Consider the following 19,748-nt stretch of genomic DNA (forward strand, 5'->3'; position numbering starts at 1 on the left):
ATTCATCCAGTAAATATTTATTAAGCACTTACCATCTATCAGGCGCTGAGCAAGACATGCTTTAAGATAGACTATAAATACTTTTTAAATCACCATTTTCAGTTGACCACATTTTACGTTTGCTGAAATGTCAATTCACAAATATGTGTGTGTGTGTGTGTGTGTGTGAGAGAGAGAGAGAGAGAGAGATTAATGGCAGTTTAGTAAGGGTGGTGGAAATTGTAAAAATTACTAACATTGGTTACAGACTTAATGTCAGAAGATTTCTTCAGGTACACAGAAAGACTGCAAAGCAAATTTTCTTCCCTGAGGTCATGATTTGCATACAGAATGAAGGTTAAAATAAGACCAATGTAAATAACATCATTTTAGATATTTTCCCCTCTTAGTAAAACATAATGTACACTAATTTAAATTTTCAAACAGAAACATTAGGGAGGAATTGTATGGAAATAATTGTATCCGCAAAAGTGATGTTTAAACACAATTTCACTAGCATTACTGTTCCATAAGTAGGAACCTAAACTTTCCTATGTGCTTTTTGCTTCCAGTGAAGTGATACCACTTGGTCTTAAGGCATCACTTTAAAAGGCAAAAGCCACTTGAAGGAACACGGTGAGAAGAGCGATGCATAAAAGAGAGAAACAGAACTGTTTAGATATCTGAAACCCTTGCTTTTCATTTGCCTCAGCCTGAGGTTTGCAGAAGGACGTCACCCACTCCCACTGATTCCTAACAAGAGTATATATTAAGCTCTTTGAAATGTGAGTATTATGGGAAGGATCACAGCTGCTTTAAATTATAGAAGTTGGCAAGTGCCGGGGAGGAGAGGGAGGTTTTTTAAACTGAGAAAGACAGTTGCAAAACTTTGCACAGCAGCATAAACTCCAAGCTTCGAAAGCATTCTCATGCGCAGACGGGCACTTTATTTTTCATCAAGTTTTTTTTGTGTTGTTTTGAAGCTGCTTTGAATGATAAACACATATTTCTGCTGTAAACTTTTTTAATGGTTTCTAAACTCATGGGACAACCAAAGCAAGAAACCCTCATGATTTGGGGCAAGGTTTGATGTCAGCAATGCCTAGAAAAGGTAAGCTTCTATTTTCACTGCAGTTTTTTTCCCTTCTATTTGGCCTTTGTCAACAATATTTACTGGAAAGACTTAAGACAGCTACTTGTAGAGAAATGGGGAACTTGTAGAAAGTATGTCAACAAATGATAAGTCAGAGGTTGGAAAACCTCAGCTGTAGTATTTTCTCCTACTTTCTATTCCGCTTGTCGCAGGAACAGCTGTGAACTATTTTTGACTGTATGAAAAATGGCATTTCTCTCAGAAAGTATGTGCAGATCTTCAAAATCTCCAATCTGATGCGCCTAGCATTCACCTGTGTGGTGATGGGCTCATTTATTGCAAAGGTCAGATTACCTATGTTTTCTTATCCCATGATATGCAGCTCAACTTCCGGAGCTATGATCTTTCTATTAACTCAGAAATCTTTCCCATGGAAGATTTTAACATCCTTCCAGAAGGTCTCTGAAGTGTGCTTACCCTGACTTCTTATAAACTTGTTTTGCAGCCTATGTTTTTTAAAAGTTAAATAAATCGTTTGACTTTTCCTTTGGAGTGACATGAGAGGACCCTTATAGATATTGTGTCCTGGGCAGAGTGAAAAAGTTCAATTCAAAATCTGTGAAGTTTTCATTGACTGGCAATGCCCTCATCTGAATAGGGTGGCTGTGTCTTCTTGACTGTGCCTCAGAAACAGGTAGGGAGCAGAGAGCCTAAGACAGTCCTGGTTTTTCTATGCGTGGGTCATAGGAGAAGCATCCTGTGGTTTTAGGTGGAGGGGCAAGTAACTGTCTGCTGTGTCGTTATTATTTCCTTGAGAAAGTCTCTGTTATCAGTGTTGCCATCTTTCTTTCCAAAGCAGAATTCCAGGTGCAAAAAACTAGATATCCACAGAGATCTGCAAATCCCCCCAGCAGGGTGCGATTTTAGCAGAGCTCACATTCATTCTTCACGCACACACATGTACTCAGAAAACCCTGTAGGTTTGCTGGAGCTTGAGTGGTTTGGGACATATAAGCAACCTCAGTCTGTGAAACCCACTGCTGCAGAAACTCTAGCAACAAGCCAGTTAGGCCTGGGTGAGGAAGTGAGATGCTGCCCCGAAGACGTGGCTTTTGGGGTGCAAAGGGCTCTACCTGCTTTGCTGTACCAGCTGTTGATCTGTTTCTGGACTGTTTTTCCTTGTGTGTCAAATTCTGATGACATAAAGTGGATTACAGCGACGTCCCCTGCCTTCTGTGATCTCAGGGAAAGGAGAGAAATTCAGATCAGAGAGAAGGGTGTGATTGTAGAAAACTGAGAAGGCAGTTCCATCAACTCATGGCAAGGTCGCAGGGAGAAAGGATTACTTCCTTTCTCCATCCGCATTTGTGAATGGAGGAAGTGAGGGACCCCACCTGTGGCTTCACTGTCTTGCTCCTTCCCAGACCCTCTCTGCTCTCCCTCTCTCCCTCCTGTTCTGTCCAAGCCAGCCATGCAACCTCAAGAAAGGGAACGGTGGGTTGGACAGACAAGATGATTAGCATCTCCTCCTTCTCGTCCTCTTGGCCATTCCCAGGCCAGTTGGGGAAGCCCCCACCCTATTTGGAGGGGGATCTCCAGGACCCCACCCTGTGACCTCATCGCAGGCAGCCGGAGAGCTGGGATGGCCAGGGGTTGCGTGGCGCCTGAGTGCACCCTGGGGATGGGTGCGGCCACGAAATGTGCAGTGTGGCGTGAGGTGACTGCCAGGGATGGAGTGTGCACTTCCCATCTTGGGCTCCCATGGCAGCTGGCAGCATTTCTAGAAGCCAGACCCTCCAGGCCCCACCTCTGGGCCCGAGGAGGCCCCAAAGAGGACAGAAACAAAAAAGGAGGGAGGGAGACGCAAGAGGGAGGAGATATGGGGACATATGTGTATGTATAACTGATTCACTTTGTTATAAAGCAGAAACTAACACACCATCATAAAGCAATTATACTCCAATAAAGATGTTAAAAAAAAAAAAAAGGCAATTAGAGTTTCTAATGAAGCCCCAAGCCAGCTGACTCATCTGAGGCGCAGTCACTGGGGGGCTTTGTGATGAAACCTGGACAGAGCCCTGGAAAGGACAGGTCAGGGTTGTACCGAAAAGGACACAGATGATCAGCCCATTGTGACCTAATCGTGCCTCCTCACCTCAGAGAGACTGAGAGAAAGGCAACATCTGTGAGGGACAAGAGAGGAGAGTATTAACTAATGAGCTGCCAGGGAGTGCAGAAGCCATGCTGTCTGAACCTGTAAAGAGTTTCAACCAGATTTAGCCCAGGTTGCCAGCTACAGCCTCACACCCCAAGTCTGTAGATCAGGACCTGAGAAGCCCCAGACTCCGGAATCAACCCCTAGGGCGCCTGGGAAAAAGACACCATCGCAATTCAATAAACCTTAATTGTGCGTCTACTCAGTGCCAGAACCTTTATCAAGGCTCTTTGAACTTGACCCTTGACAGAGAGACCAAATGGTAACAGCCTGGAAAGTTCATGGCAAACACAAAGAGGGGCTTTGCAAATCAGCCTGCTGAAATCAAAGACAGCATCTAGTTGCTTTTGAACTAGACCTTGGAGGAGGTGTAAAATATCATGGGAGAGACAAAAGGGTCAAGAGCATCCAGGCAGAAGCCAGGGGACAAAGGCACAGAGATGTAAAGGTCATGGCTGCTTCCCTGTGGATGTTGAGGTGCTATTTCCCCAAGTGCATTTCAAGGAATACCAGCTTCATGGGTTATTAATAAGAAGATAACCAAAAGTATTTCCTGGGCAAATTTGTGAAAGTGAAAAACTATACACCACAGAGGACCAGAACTCAGGCTCTCGGGTCACAAACATCTGACTTCAGATCCCTGCTCCACCCCTTAACTGCCATGTGAACTTGGACCCATTCAATCATCAGTTTCTTCATCTGTTAAATGAAGATTATTATAAGAATGTGGGGGCATTTTGAGGATTTAATTAGAGAATTCATGGAAAGGGCATACTATCAACATGTCTGGCATATAAGAGCTCCATGAATTTTAGTTATTCTTACTAGCTATTAGATGCTTGTTTCTTTACTGCAGGAATTCTCACGTTTTAGTTCCTTAACATGTCCTCTGTCTCTCCATGAGTGGGTCATTAGACTCTAATGTTTCCAACATGTTAGAATATGAAACGACTTCTTTTCCCCGAAGAGTATCATACAAACCATGTGACTCGGAATGCATGCTGGAAAATGATTGGGTTGGCCCAGTGAGTTGAGGCTATACGGCCTTCAAGCCAATGACGTTTCCCGAGATCTACTTGAAATTTATCAGTCTCCACCAGTCACTTCACGAATTGTCTTCCATATTTCTATGAAACCAAAGCCCCCAAACTGGGATTCTCCTGTCAAAGGAAATTGACTTTTTTCTTAAAACTATTGTCAATTTTTAGAAGGAAGAGAAAAGTAACAGCAAAGCAAATTCTTGTCCTTCTTGGCTTTCACACCCAAAAGGCCAACCTCTGCCTATGGTTTGAGGGCCTGTGTATAGAGGGCAAAGCAAGAGCAAAAGGTAGGATAAAACATGATCCCACCTCAAGGAGCCATCAATTGAGTGGAGACAATAAAATGTGTGCTCTTATGTCTAAAATGCAAAATTAGGTTTACAAGGAAGGCTATAAGAGGGGTTCAAAGTGAATGGGAATTCAGAGAAAAGGAGACCTTGGGTCCCTGGAATAATCAGAGTAATAGGTAACATTTTTTGACATATACCAAGTGTAAGGAATTGTGCTAAGTACTTTACAATGTGATAATCCATGTGTCCTTTATAAGGTTACAAGGTGGGTGTTGACTTGCCCATTTCACAGATGAACAAACTGAGCCCTAGAGAAAAGCTGTAACCTGCCAGAAGTCTTCCAGGAAGTAAGGGGCAGAGTATGGTCTAAAACTCAAGTCCATGTGATGCTCTGTATCCCTTACCCAGGAAAGACTCTTCAGAGGAGATAATGTGTCACTTGGCCTTGAAGAATGGATAAGGATTAATGGGAGGGGAATTTCAGGCAGTGAAAAGAATATCAACAAAAGTATGAAAGAGACCAATGTGGGGAGTAGCAGGAAAGCCTCCCTGGTAGAACAGAGGGTGTGCATAGAAAGAGAGGGAAATGAGCTCAAAAGGCTTGGTTGGATCTTAAAAGTTTTCACCACAAGAACAAAAATTTACAAGTACGTTTGGTGATGGATGTTAACTAGACTTATTGTGGTGATTATTTCACAATATATACAATTACTGAATCATTATGTTGTACACCTGAAGCTAATATAATGTTATATGTCAATTGTATCTTAATTTAAAAATAGAAAAAAAATTAAGAAAATTCTAAAAAAGAAATGTAAGAAAATGCATTAAGCTAGAAAATGTTGGAAAATAGTGTTATATTGTTATAGAAATGTATAATGAATAAAAAGTTATGTTATTTTCTGGAAAAATAAAAAAAAGACTTGGTTAAAAAAAGAAAAAAAAACGTGGCTGGAATCAGATCCTAGAAAGCCTTGAATGCCAAACCACAAAGTTTGGATATTTTTAATGGAGGAATCATTAAAACTTTGTAAAGAAAGTAACAAGAATGTAACTCCCTGGTGGTTCATTAGAATAATAATTTAAGATGATTAATCGGTCTGTACAGCAGGGGCAGAGACTAAACCTCCAGTTAGGAAGAGATGTTTGTCCAGGTGGGAGATGGCAGTAGTTGGTGCCACAGCAGCTAAGGGATGAAGATGCTCATTGGACCCAGTCTCCTAAACCTGCTACACCAAAGCCTTGACTGTCATAGTGGTCTTTCAAAACAACAACCTTGAGGCCTCACTAAATCCAGATTTAACCCTTAAGATGACAGGGGGTGGGAATGGAAGGTCCAAGAGGAGCTGGTTGACCTCTAAGAGACTTCTCAGCTTTCAATCTCCGTGGAGATAAACTCTAAGCACTTTTATGGAAATCACTAACCATACAGTTCCCTATTCCATCACCAGTTTCCAGACTTCATATCAAGCAGGCATATTTCCTAAAGAACTTCAGAGTCTGCAAAATTTTTATGAGTTTACAACTATGGCAATTACATAACAGTGGTAGCGGCACACAGTGATTGGGGGAGAGTGTATTTTAATATATCCCTTCAGGGGAAATTTTTATCCATCCTCTTGGCTGTCTGCCTTTTGCAAAATTCAGCTGTCTACCTCTTGTGACTGAAAACTCTTCCTGCAGCGCGATACCACATCAGGATCTTGTGGTGCTTTGAATGACAGTGATTCATGCAGGGCTCATATGACTTCCGCCCGTTCCCACATAGGGTGAGTTTCAGAGAGTAGGAATGAATTCATCTTTAGATTTTCCAGTGCCTTACCATTATAGTAGGTGTGAATCAATCTACAGACACAGGTCTGCAAGAAATTTCATATTTCTCCATTTTATTTAATACAACTTAAATTTGATTCTAAGAGTTAATGGCAGCAGAAAGTTTTACTTTCAGAAATGATCAGGCTCCTACTCCCACAGATACCGATACTGGCAAGGTCTTCCTTCACGTCAGCTATGCCCACTTTTATAAGTTGCCTGTCCTTTTGATGTCTGTGGATTGTGCTTTCCAGCCCTGCTTGGGAACTGTCAGTCACTGTCCAGCCAGGAACCTGGGGTCTGAGCAATCCTAGTCTGAGGTCTGGTCACAAAGAGTAAGCGTTTCCACTTCTCACAGATCCACAATATCTGACCTCCAGTCCCTCCAGGTCTGGGGAAATCTCCCATCAAAGGCCCTGCATTCTCCCCTTTCCCACCATATACTCTTGGGCTTGGACTTTCAGAAAAGAAAGGAAAAAGTATTATTTTCAAGAAACTTCTGCTTTCTGCTCTGCCTATACAACCTTGAAACAAGGAAGTACAAAAAGCCGGGCAACATTCTTGGGATAAGTTGGGAGTGGAGAACACACACAAATAAATATTTCCCTAAGTTATTTTGTTGCATACCCAATAGGTATTCAATAATGGTCAGTGGAATGCATGTCCCAATAATTGATGAAATGGCTTCTCCAAAGTTGCTCAGTTTGCCACAAGAGTTTAGTAGAGGCTTTTTATTAAGAACCTACTATGTGCCAGTACTTTACATGTACTTACTACGTGTCCCCATTTTTCAGATGAGAGAGGTGAGTCACTTATCCAATGTCCTATGAGCACTAAGGGATGGAGCAGGTATTTAAAGTTGTTCCCATCTCTAAAACCCATACATTTTCCACCCTGCCACATGGAGTCCTGGAAAGGATTCCTTATTCTCCACCAGAGCTCTGTTCTTAACTAATTCTTCAGTAGACATTTCCAATTGACATTTTTAAAATTTATTTAATTGAAGTAAAGTTGATTTACAATGTTGTGTTAATTTCTGCTGCAGAGCAAAGCGATTCAGTTATACATATACATATATATATATATATACATTTTTCATATTCTTTTCCATTATGGTTTATCACAGGATATTGAGTATAGTTCCCTGTGCTGTATAATAGGACCGTGCTGTTTATCCATCCAATATATAATACGTTGCATCTGCTAATCCCAAACTTCCAACCCATCCCTCCCACCCTCCTCCCCCTTGGCAACCACAAGGCTATTTTCTATAACATTTGTTTTAAATAGAGATTTTTCCCACCATGAACATAGTGTGATTCTGTTTGACATACTGATAATCTCATGGAATGGCTTTTTACCCCATCTCATCACTCATCTGCAAGGCAGCAGAGAGGGAGACTTAATCCCATTTGAAAGATTAGAGCAAGGTAATGTGACTTGTCAAAGGCCACAGAGCTAGAAGGAAGCTCAAAGTCGAACATGCATTTGTCTGTCTCTGCCTCTAAGTCAAGGGAAAGAAGTTAGTCCTAATCAATCAAAAGCTAATTACAAACCAGTATTAAATATTTACACTTTTAGTGCCTTCTTATACTACCAATAACAGAAAACCATAGCTGATGTCATTGCTTTAAAATGCATCCTGCCAGATGTACACTAATGATATTTGAGAGCTGTCATTAAAACTTTAGCTGGTGACCTTGCCACCTCAAAGCAGCTTATTCTCTTAAACTGGTAAGTGATTGTTTCAGTTTCTTTCTTACATCATTAATTTTTTTAGAAAAGACTTCTTAGGAGTAATTTTGACCCCTGGCCACTCTAAAATCTAATTTAACATCAGTAGAATCTCAGTTTAGGGATTCTTTGAATTACCAACCCATTTTATCACAGGTGTTCATATCAGTTCCTCAGAGCATTAGCATCCCCTCTTTTCTTTCACAGTAAAGACCATATTCCTTGGCATTGTCATGGGGAGCTTTGAAAATCTGTCTCTTACCCACCTTCCTCATTCCCTGCACCCCTACTGCTCCCCTCCATATATCCATATACCCATTGCACAAAATACCACAGACTAGGTGGTTTAAACAACAGAAATTTATTTTCTCACAGTTCTGGAAGCTAGAAGTTTAAGACCAAGGTGTCATAGGTTTGATCCCTTCTGAGGCCTCTCTCCTTGACTTGCAGATGGCTGCCTTCTCACTGTGTCCTCATGTGGTTTCTCCACTGTGCAGAGCATCCCTGGTATCTCTCTGTGTGTCCCAATTTCCTCTTCTTATAAGGATACCAGTCAGATTGGATTAAGAACCATCCTCAGGGCCTCATTTGAACTTCATCACCCCTTTAAAAGTTGGTATCTCCAAATAGTCCCATGGTGAGGTACTTCAACATGTGACTTTTGGGGAAGCCCAATTCAGTCCAGAACAACCCAAAAGCCATGCACAGTGAAGTCTTCACAGTTTCTCATGCATCCCTTTTCTCCATATGACATAGGTCTAAAGAATTGAGTCTATTCCCTTGCCTTTGTATAAATTACGTTGAGCCATATACAACTGCTGACCTTCAACCATTCTATTACCAACAAAAAAATGGCAATTTAATATAATTCCAATATAATTTAGAGACTTAAAAACTCTCATTTCTTGAAAACAATTTATGTGTGGTGTCCTTATAATATTACAGAAATTGTTGGTCATCCTCCTGTTTGTCCTCGAGTCTGAGATAAAATGGTCTCCAAAAAGACTTTGAGAATTTATCCACACTACAGACCCTACCTCTAGCTTCAACACCAGCCATAGCCAAAAGCTCATACTTAATAAAGCAGCCTCTTCCATTAAAATACCACTGGTCACCAGAAAGATCTTTCTTATGCCAGAATCTGGCTCTTTTTTAATGGTTCTCTCCTGGTCCTTGTTCTGCTTTTATCAGTAGCAAGAAGTCCACCTCTTTCCTCTGGCTTCTTAAATATTTAAAGACCATCACCACCTCCCTTCCTAACTCTCTCTAGGGTATCCCTGAACTTGCAGGGAGGAATTTCCCCAGACACTATGTGGTTCACCAAAAATACTCATGCCTCCTTTGAAATGACATCTGTACCTGAACACCGGATACCAGATGAGTTTCACACCTAGTGCTAGCTCCATATCAATTTCCTGGGATGGGTAACAGCTACGCAGAGCCCTGCATTGAGAAAAAAATCTGAACCCAATCTAAGGTTAGCAGGAAAGAACGTAGAGTTTGATTAGTGATGCCTTAGGGAGAAGCAGATACTCTCCAGAGCTGCACTAACTACTTCTCTGGATACTGTCTGACAGCCTAGGGCACAGGGCAGCTATTACTGTCTGTGACCTAAATACTCTATTTTCCTTAATGCTAAATTTGCATCAGCTTTGCTAGTCAGCCAATCTCATAAAAACAACAACAACTAAGACACTCAGATTATTCTTTAACTTAGTTACAGCAGAGCCTATTTTCATCCGTGCTGTGGTGCTGCTTTTCTTCCTAGTTTACTAAAAAAATGAAGAATCTGGAATCGTGATCTCCTTGTGTGGCAGTTTCAGTCCTAACCCTTCCTGGTTGTGTGATTGTGGGCAAGTTATTTGAATACTATGAACCTCTGTTCATCACTGAAAATGAGAACAATAAGTACTTACTCCAGTGGGCCCATTGGTATCATAAATAAGATATTATGTGAGAAAAATGTGTAAGTCAGAAGGTGAAATACAAATACTAGTTAATGTTAGGAGCCTGATAGTTTTGTCTGGCCAGCTAATTTTTTACCTCAGCCTCTTTGTCTTAGGGGATTTCTTCTCACTGGACAAACTGACATCTAGTAGGGGATTAGAAACAAAAGTACAAGCAAGAGGAATGGACACACACTAGATACTCAATGAATGGACTTGCACATGAATGTAAACTGGTCAAGGGAAAGAATTTCGGCCAGGATGAAAGTGTTCCCACCATGTTGTCAAAGCAAAATGATGAGTGAAATCCAGAGCGCCTCTCCCTGGTTGTTTTGATTATTCAAGGCCAAAGATGTTTGGTTTGGGATGATTTGTGCTTTCCATTTGCTTACACAAATCTACATTGCTGACCTAATGCTTTTGCCTGCGAAAGAAAATATACCCATTTCTCTGGCTGTTGTCAGCAACACATTAGCGTAGCTCTGCACCATATGCTGCATCGGGGCGACAATCCTAAATCTGCAGGACCAAGCTGCTGTGCATGAATGAATAAGCATGTGGCAGAGACCCAGGAGGCCTGACACCACACGCTCCACCTAACATGGGCAGTCACCACCTGCTCCAGTGGGGGGTGTCCAGGTGCAGTGTGACCCTATGGTGCCAGATCTTCAGATTTTTCAAGAAAATCCATATATCTGGATTTTTATGTGACATGTTCCAATTTTAAAAACACTTGCTGTGTTTCCGACCTATAGAAATGACAATGTCATACGGTTCAACCTAATATAATCTAGAGACATAAAAACTGTTCCCATTTTCCTGCTATGTGGGAAACCACAGGAGCCCTCAACCTTCAAAAAAATTTCTTTTTTTTGCACACACACACACTATTAATAACAATAGCTAACAGAGAGCTCTTCCTACACAGAGGTATACATCTAGATAAACCCTCATTTAAACCTCCCAACACAGCTGTAAGGTTGGTACTATGTTTAATCCTATTTTACAAATGAGACCCAAAGCCCCACCATCAGTTTTTAGTGACACATATGTAAGTGAATACATGATCCCCTTGCCAACAGAGCCGGAGTCCTTCTGTCTCTTGAATTTCAGGAAGAAAAGTAAAATGTATTTTACTGCCCATGTGCCCAGAGATGGTCAAGTTGGGGTGAACAGTGAGTCTCCTGGCCGCTTCTGCTAACTTTAAATCTCCATACGCCTTGTGTTAGTCCACTAAGCCTGCCATAACAGGATAATACCACAGGCTGGGGGCTTAAACAACAGAAATTTATTTCCTTGTGGTTCTGGAGGATGGAATTCCAAGATCAAGGTGCCAGCAGGGTTGGTTTCCAGCCAAAACTTTCTTTCTGGCTTGCAGATGGCCAGCTTCTCTCTATGTCTTCACATGTCAGACAAAGAGAGAGAGAGAGAGAGATCTGGTGTGGTATCTCTTCCTCTTCTTATCTTTTTATTTTATTTTATTTTTTCTAATATCTCTATTGGAGTATAATTGCTTTACCATGGTATGTTAGTTGCTGCTGTATAACAAAGTGAATCAGCAATATGTATACGTATATCCCCATATCTCCTCCCTCTTGCATCTCCCTCCTACCCTTCCTATCCCACCCCTCTAGGTGGACACAAAGCACTGAACTGATCTCCCTGTGTTATGTGGCTGCTTCCCACTAGCGATTGATTTTACCTTTGGTAGTGCATATATGTCCATGCCACTCTCCCAATTTGTCCCAGCTTACACTTCCCCATCCGCGTGTCCTCAACTCCATTCTCTATGTCTGCATCGTTATTCCCGTCCTGCCCCTAGGTTCTTCAGAACCATTTATTTTTAGATTCCATATATATGTGTTAGCATACAGAATTTGTTTTCCTTTTTCTGACTGATTTAACTCTGTATGATAGACTCTAGGTCCATCCACACCACAAATAACTCAATTTTGGTTCTTTTTATGGCTGAGTAATATTCCACTGTGTATATGTGCCACATCTTCTTTATCCATTCATCTGTCAATAGGCACTTAGGTTGCTTCCATGTACTGCTTATTGTAAATAGAGCTGCAGTAAACATTGTGGTACATGACTCTTTTTGAATTATGGTTTTTTCAGGGTATATGCCCAGTAGAGGGATTGTTGCATCATATGGTAGTCCTATTTTACTTTTTTAAGAACCTCCATACTGTTCTCCAAAGTGGCTGTATCAATTTACATTCCCACCAACAGTGCGAGAGGGTTCCCTTTTCTCCACACCTCTCCAGCATTTATTGTTTGTAGATTTTTTGGTGATGGGCATTCTGACTGGTGTGAGGTGATAACTCATTATAGTTCTGATTTGCATTTCTCTAATGATTAGTGATGTTGAGCATTCTTTCATGTGTTTGTTGCCAATCTGTGTATCTTCTTTGGTGAAATGTCTGTTTAGGTCTTCTGCCCATTTTTTAATTGGGTTGTTTGTTTTTTTGATATTGAGCTGCATGAGCTGCTTGTAAAATTTGGAGATTAATCCTTTGTCAGTTGCTTCATTTGCGAACATTTTCTCCCATTCTGAGGGTTGTCTTTTGGTCTTGTTTATGGTTTCCTTTGCTGTGCAAAAGCTTTTAAGTTGCATTAGGTCCCAATTGTTTATTTTTGTTTACATTTCTATTTCTCTAGGAGGTGGGTCAAAAAGGATCTTGCTGTGATTTATGTCATAGAGTGCTCTGCCTATGTTTTGCCCTAAGAGTTTACACTGTCTGGCCTTACATGTAGGTCTTTAATCCATATTGAGTTTATTTTTGTGTATGGTGTTACAGTGTGTTCTAATTTAATTCTTTTACTTGTAGCTGTCCAGTTTTCCCAACACCACTTATTGAAGAGGCTGTCTTTTCTCCATTGTATATTCCTGGCTCCTTTATCAAAGATAAGGTGACCATATGTGCATGGGGTTATCTCTGGGCTTTCTATCCTGTTCCACTGACCTATATTTCTGTTTTTGTGCCAGTACCATACTGTCTTGATTACTGTAGCTTTGTACTATAGTCTGAAGTCCAGGAGCCTGATTTCTCCAGCTCCATTTTTCTTTCTCAAGATTGCTTGGGCTATTCGGGGTCTTTTGTGTTTCCATACAAATTGTGAAATTTTTTGTTCTAGTGCTGTGAAATATGCCACTGGTGGCTAAAATAGGGATTGAATTGAATCTGTAGATTGCATTGGGTAGTATAATCATTTTCACAATGTTGATTCTTCCAATCCAAGAACATGGTATATCCCTCCATCTGTTTGTATCATCTATAATTTCTTTCATCAGTGTCTTATAGTTTTCTGCATACAGGTCTTTTGTCTCCTTAGGTAGGTTTATTCCTAGGTATTTTATTCTTTTTATTGCAGTGGTATAAGGGAGTGTTTCCTTAATTTCTCTTGAAGATATTTCATCATTTGTGTATAGGAATGCAAGAGATTTCTATGCATTAATGTTGTATCCTGCTACTTTACCAAATTCATTGATTAGCTCTAGTAGTTTTCTGGTAGCATCTTTAGGATTCTCTATGTATATATTATGTCATCTACAAACAGTGACACTTTTACTTCTTTTCCAATTTGGATTCTTTTTATTTCTTTTTCTTCTCTGATTGCTGTGGCTAAAACTGACAAAACTATGTTGAATAATAGTGGTGATAGTGGGCACCCTTTTCTTGTTCCTGATCTTAGTGGAAATGGTTTCAGTTTTTCACCATTGAGAATGATGTAGGCTGTGAGTTTGTCAAATATGTCCTTTATTACGTTGAGGTAAGTTTCCTCTATGCCTACATTCTGGAGGATTTTTATCATAAATCAGTGTTGAATTTTGTCAAAAGCTTTTTCTGCATCTATTGAGATGATCACATGTTTTTTCTCCTTCAGTTTGTTAATATGGTGTATCACATTGATTGATTTGCGTATATTGAAGAATCCTTGCATTCCTGGGATAAACCCCACTTGATCATGGTGTATGATCCTTTTAATGTGCTGTTGGATTCTCTTTGCTAGTATTTTGTTGAGGATTTTTGCATCTATGTGCATCAGTGATATTGGCCTGTAGTTTTCTTTTTTTGTGACATCTTTGTCTGGTTTTGGTATCAGGGTGATGTTGGTCTCATAGAATGAGTTTGGGAGTGTTCCTCCCTCTCCTACATTTTGAAAGATTTTGAGAAGGATAAGTGTTAGCTCTTCTCTAAATGTTTGATAGACTTCACCTGTGAAGCCATCTGGTCCTGGGCTTTTGTTTGTTGGAAGATTTTTAATCACTGTCTCAATATCAGTGTTTGTGAATGGACAGTTTATATTTTCTATTTCTTCCATGTTCAGTCCCAGAAGGTTGTGCTTTTCTAAGAATTTGCCCATTTCTTCCAGGTTGTCCATTTTATTGGCATACAGTTGCCTATAGTAATCTATCATGATCCTTTGTAGTTCTGCAGTGTTGGTTGTTACTTCTCCTATTCATTTCTCATTCTATTGATTTGAGTCTACTCCCTTTTTTCTTGATGAGTCTGGCTAATGGTTTATCAAGTTTGTTTATCTTCTCAAAGAACCAGCTTTTAGTTTTATTGATCTTTGCTATTGTTTCCTTCATTTTTTCAACATTTATTTCTGATCTGATCTTTATGATTTCCTTCCTTCTGCTAATTTTGGGGTTTTTTGGTTCTTCTTTCTCAAATTGCTTTAGGTGTAAGGTTAGGTTGTTTATTTGAGATGTTTCTTGTTTCTTGAGGTAGCATTGTATTGCTATAAACTTCCCTCTTACAACTGCTTTTGCCACATCCCATAGGTTTTGGATCATCGTGTTTTTATTGTCATTTGTTTCTAGTTATTTTTTGATTTCCTCTTTGATTTCTTCAGTGATCTCTTGGTTATTAAGTAGTGTATTGTTTAGCCTCCATGTGTTTGTATTTTTTACAGTTTTTTTTTCCTGTAATTGATATCTAGTCTCAGAGCGCTGTGGTCAGAAAAGATATCTGATACGATTTCAATTTCTTAAATTTCCCAAGGCTTGATTTGTGACCCAAGATAAGATCTATCCTGGAGCATGTTCCATGAGCACTTGAGAAGAAGGTGTATTCTGTTGTGTTTGGATGGAATGTCCTATAAATATCAATTAAGTTCACCTTCTTTAATGCATCATTTAAAGATTGTGTTTCCTTATTTATTTTCATTTTGGATGATCTGTCCATTGCTGTCAGTGGGGTGTTAAAGTCCCCTACTATGATTGTGTTACTGTCGATTTTGTCTTTTATGGCTGTTAGCATTTGCCTTATGTGTTGAGGTGCTCCTATGTTGGGTGCATAAATATTTACAATTGTTATATCTTCCTCTTGGTTTGATCCCTTGATCATTAGGTAATGTTCTTCTTTGTCTTTTAAGTCTTTATTTTAAAGTCTATTTTGTCTGATATGAGAATTGCACTCCAGCTTTCTTTTGATTTCCATTTGCATGAATATCTTTTTCCATCCCCTCACTTTCAGTCTTTATGTGTCCCTAGGTCTGAAGTGGGTCTCTTGTAGACAGCATATGTACAGGTCTTGTTATTGTGTCCATTAAGCCAGTCTATGACTTTTGGTTGGAACATTTCATCCATTTACATTTAAGGTAATTATCGATATGTATGTTCCTATTACCACTTTCTTAATTGTTATGGGTTTGTTTTTGTAGGTCCTTTTCTTCTCTTGTGTTTCCCACTTAGAGAAGGTCCTTTAGCTTTCGTTGTAGAGCTGGTTTGGTAGTGCTGAATTCTCTTAGCTTTTGCTTGTCTGTAAAGGTTTTAATTTCTCCGTTGAATCTGAATAGGATCCTTCCCAGGTAGAGTAATCTTGGTTGTAGGTTTTCCCCTTTCATTACTTTAAATATGTCCTGTCACTCCCTTCTGGCTTGCAGAGTTTCTGCTGAAAGATCAGCTCTTAACCTTATGGGGATTCCCTCTTATGTTATTTGTTGTTTTTCCCTTGCTGCTTTTAATATTTTTTCTTTTTATTTAATTTTGGTAGTTTGATTAATATGTGTCTTGGCATGTTTCTCCTTGGATTTAGCCTGTATGGGACTCTCTGTTCTTCCTGGACTTGATTAATTATTTCCTTTCCCATATTAGGGAAGTTTTCAACCATAATCTCTTCAAATATTTTCTCAGTCCCTTTCTTTTACTCTTCTTCTTCTGGGACCCCTATAATTCGAATGTTGGTGTGTTTAATGTTGTCCCAGAAGTCTCTGAATCTGTCCTCTCTTCTTTTCATTCTTTTTTCTTTATTCTGTTCTGGAACAGTTATTTCCACTATTTTATTTTCCAGGTCATTTATCCGTTCTTCTCCCTCAGTTATTCTGATCTTGGTTCCTTCTAGAGAATTTTTAATTTCTTTTATTGTGTTCTTCATCATTGTTTGTTTGCTCTTTAGTTCTTCTAGGTCCTTGTTAAACGTTTCTTGTATTTTCTCCTTTTTATTTCCAGGATTTTGGATTATCTTTACTATCATACTCTGAATTCTTTCTCAGGTAGACTGCCTGTTTTCTCTTCATTTGTTTGATCTGGTGGGTTTTCACCTTGCTCCTTCATCTGCTATGTGTTTCTCTGTCTTCTCATTTTGCTTAACTTACAGTGTTTGGGGTCTCCTTTTCACAGGCTTCAGGTTTTAGTTCCCATTGTTTTTTTTTGTCTGCCCCCAGTGGTTACGGTTGATTCAGTGTGTTGTTTAGGCTTCCTGGTGGAGGGGACTGGTGCCTGTGCTCTGGTAGATGAGGCTGGATCTTGTCTTTCTGGTGGGCAAGGCAGCATCTGGTGTTGTGTTTTTGTGGTGTCTGTGACCTTATTATGATTTTGGACAGCCTCTCTGCTAATGGGTGGGTTTGTGTTTCTTTCTAGCAGGACAGGAACACAATCTCTTCCTCTTCTTATAAGGACACACATCCTGTTGGATCAGGGCTCCACCCTCATGACCTCATTTAACCTTAATTACCTCCTTAAAGGTCCTACCTCCAAATATAATCACATTGGGGATTGGGGCTTTGACTTCTGCATTTGGGGGGTGGGGACACAATTACGTCCTTCTCACCCAACCTCTTCTACAGATAATCAGCCTCTCCTGTCTTTTTCTCTTTTCCACCCTTACCCTTAGACTTCTTCCCACCCAGCCCGTGACATTCAGCCATTTCCCTCTTTCTACCCTATTCTTTGTGTCCTTCAGTTCATTATTCTACACAGCTTCTCTTTTCTCACTTTCTGTAAGCTCCTCTTCATGTATTCTCCTCCTCTCTCTTCCTCTACTTTCTCAGCCTTTCTCTTTCATCCCAACCATCACCTTCTCCAAAGTCCTTTCCCCTCTCTTCATTTTCCTCTTGTCCTCTTCTTCACAACAACCCCGAAGTCTAAATTCTATTTTTTGTTTGTTCATCTTCACACCTCATACCCTGTAGCATGTACACTCCAATAACTGGAGTGCCCCAAGCAGTGCCTGGTACATAGTACAAACCTCATAATTGTCAGAATGCCCCTTTTACACAGGATTTGAGGCAAGTTAAAAGAAATGTGCAAAATGAAGCAGTTTAAGTGGAAGTTAAAAAGTCAAAGCCCTGATGCAAAAGAGAAACAAAATATGTGAACCACAAGACCCAATTTGGTTACTGTGATTGAGCGTGAAATTTCACTTCCTGGCAGCCAAACGCAGAGTCCTTTCAGACTTAAAGTGACCCATGTATTCTCTGGTGTGCTGGGGTAAAGTACAGGAGGATAAGAAATTAATTCCTTTCCTCTTGCCCTGACACAGGCACCTGTTTTCTCCATATCTCAGCTTTCTTTTCAACATTTCATTAATCTCTCACTGGCTATCCAGTGCTGTATTGTATTAAAAGCTCACTCAAATCCTATTTAGAATATTGTTTTGTGTAGTAAAGAATGCAGATCTTATAATGAAGGCAATTTGTAGTTGAAGGCATTGCTAGGAGGTTGCTAAAGGAAATCCACAGTATTGTCAGTGTCGTGTCAAATCCAGAACTCACAAAGCAGAGCCAGCAATATTTTATTTGTAGACAATCAACTAGAATGTATAAATTATTACTGGCAGATTATTATAATTCTGAATCCCTAACACAAATAAAAGGAAACCCAGAACATCTTGATAAGAAGTTTTTGTTTTTGTTTTTTTCCTGGAAGTCAGTAGAACAGCAGTTGTATGTGTTTATATTAGTCTCAAGATACTTAATTTGCTGAGCTTAGTATTTCAGAAAAAAAATTGTATGTAGTATATGTTGTGGGAATCAAAAATAATGGTTTGAAATTTTTATCAATATGGAGAGTGATTATGTAGAAAAAAAAAGGTTACTGAATGTGGGTTCAAGCAACAGCTGTAAAGTTCATGGGAGAAAAATATCAGATAAAGGGAAGAAGGAAGGGAGGGGAGAAGGAAGGAGGAAGGAAATGTTCCTCTGAATTTTTTCTACTTTCCCCTACAGATACTCAGTTTCCTCATCTTCCATTACATTGTACTATTTCCTCTTTCCTGTCACTGTCACCTTCCCTCTGAAGCCTGCAGAGAAACCTGTATCTCCACCTCAGACTACTACCTCTCTGTGAAAACCTAGTCCTTTATTTTCAACACTTTCTCCTGAACATAGAAATGTAACCATCATCACAGATTTTCTGTATTGTTACTGACTCAGCCATTATCCCGAAATATGCCTAAGGCTATCACTGTTATACTAGACTCTGGACACCACATGCCAATAGGGCCATTGTCAAGCTTAAGTAGAGGTAGCTTGTGTGACCAGAGGATGAGAAGTAATAAAACCAAAGCACACAAACAAGGATTGCAAGGTCCTCCCTTGGAGATGGGAAAACTAATGGGAGATGTGAGTATGATTTCAGGTATTTGAATATCTCCCTCAAGTAGGACTTTGAAAGCAATTCTCCAAGATTTGGCATCAATTACTTAGGATTCTAATACAGAGAGGATTTGACCCGAGTTTAAAATCACAGTTTTGTCATTTTTCTAGGCTTGTGTCCTTGGGGAACTAACTCTGCCCACCTCCATTTCTTTGATGTAAAAAATGAGGATAATAATATCCATCTCATTGAGGTTGTTATGAGGATATACCATGGTGCTCAATCAGTCATAGCTAAGATTAATATTCCTGGTACTTCTGTTGAAATGCAATAGAAGAGAAAGCATTAGATACACAGAGTTATTGTTTGGATCATAAAGCATAAGATTTTCTTTCCTTCCTTCCTTTCCTCATTCTTTCCCCATCGTATCCAGCCATACCTTGAACCTGCATTTGGTAAGCTTTCTGATTAACCACAAGTGGCAGATTTCCTTTAGCAACACTATAGCAAAAACTCTAACTATAAATTGCCTTAATGCAACACTTGCCTCCTTTATTACAGAAAAACACACTCTAAGAACAGGATTTGAGGAAGACCCCAAAAGAAATTCAGAAGATGTGAAACAGAGCTTTGCAATATTTTATAAATAAAAGAGAAAGAGAGTCTTAGCTGTGGTTCTCAACCCTAGCTGCACCTTAATCATCAACAAGGGAGCTTTGAAAAAACCTAAAGCCCAGTTTGCACCCCAGACCATTACTTCAGAATCCCTGATGCTGGGATCCAGGCGTAAATAATTTTTAAAGCCCCCC

At 39.8% G+C, this 19,748-nt stretch overlaps 1 protein-coding gene across 2 annotated transcripts in view; it reads left to right on the forward strand.

Moving 5' to 3' along the window:
• The first annotated feature begins 692 nt into the window (after positions 1–692).
• Positions 693–19,748, forward strand: part of C1QTNF7 (C1q and TNF related 7) — a 137,351-nt gene continuing 118,295 nt past the window's right edge. Inside the window, exon 1 of one of the 2 annotated variants that reach the window (XM_032633750.1) lies at positions 693–764. Coding sequence is in view for 1 of the 2 variants with exons in the window: in XM_032633749.1 (XP_032489640.1) it covers positions 1,069–1,090 (22 nt within the window). In the remaining variant the exon portion in view is untranslated. Of the gene's footprint in view, positions 765–877; positions 1,091–19,748 lie in introns of those variants that run through there. The other variant, XM_032633749.1, reaches the window with a different exon arrangement.

The sequence above is a fragment of the Phocoena sinus genome, chromosome 5 (genome assembly GCF_008692025.1).
Source record: "Phocoena sinus isolate mPhoSin1 chromosome 5, mPhoSin1.pri, whole genome shotgun sequence".
In the NCBI taxonomy this organism is placed as follows: domain Eukaryota; kingdom Metazoa; phylum Chordata; class Mammalia; order Artiodactyla; family Phocoenidae; genus Phocoena; species Phocoena sinus.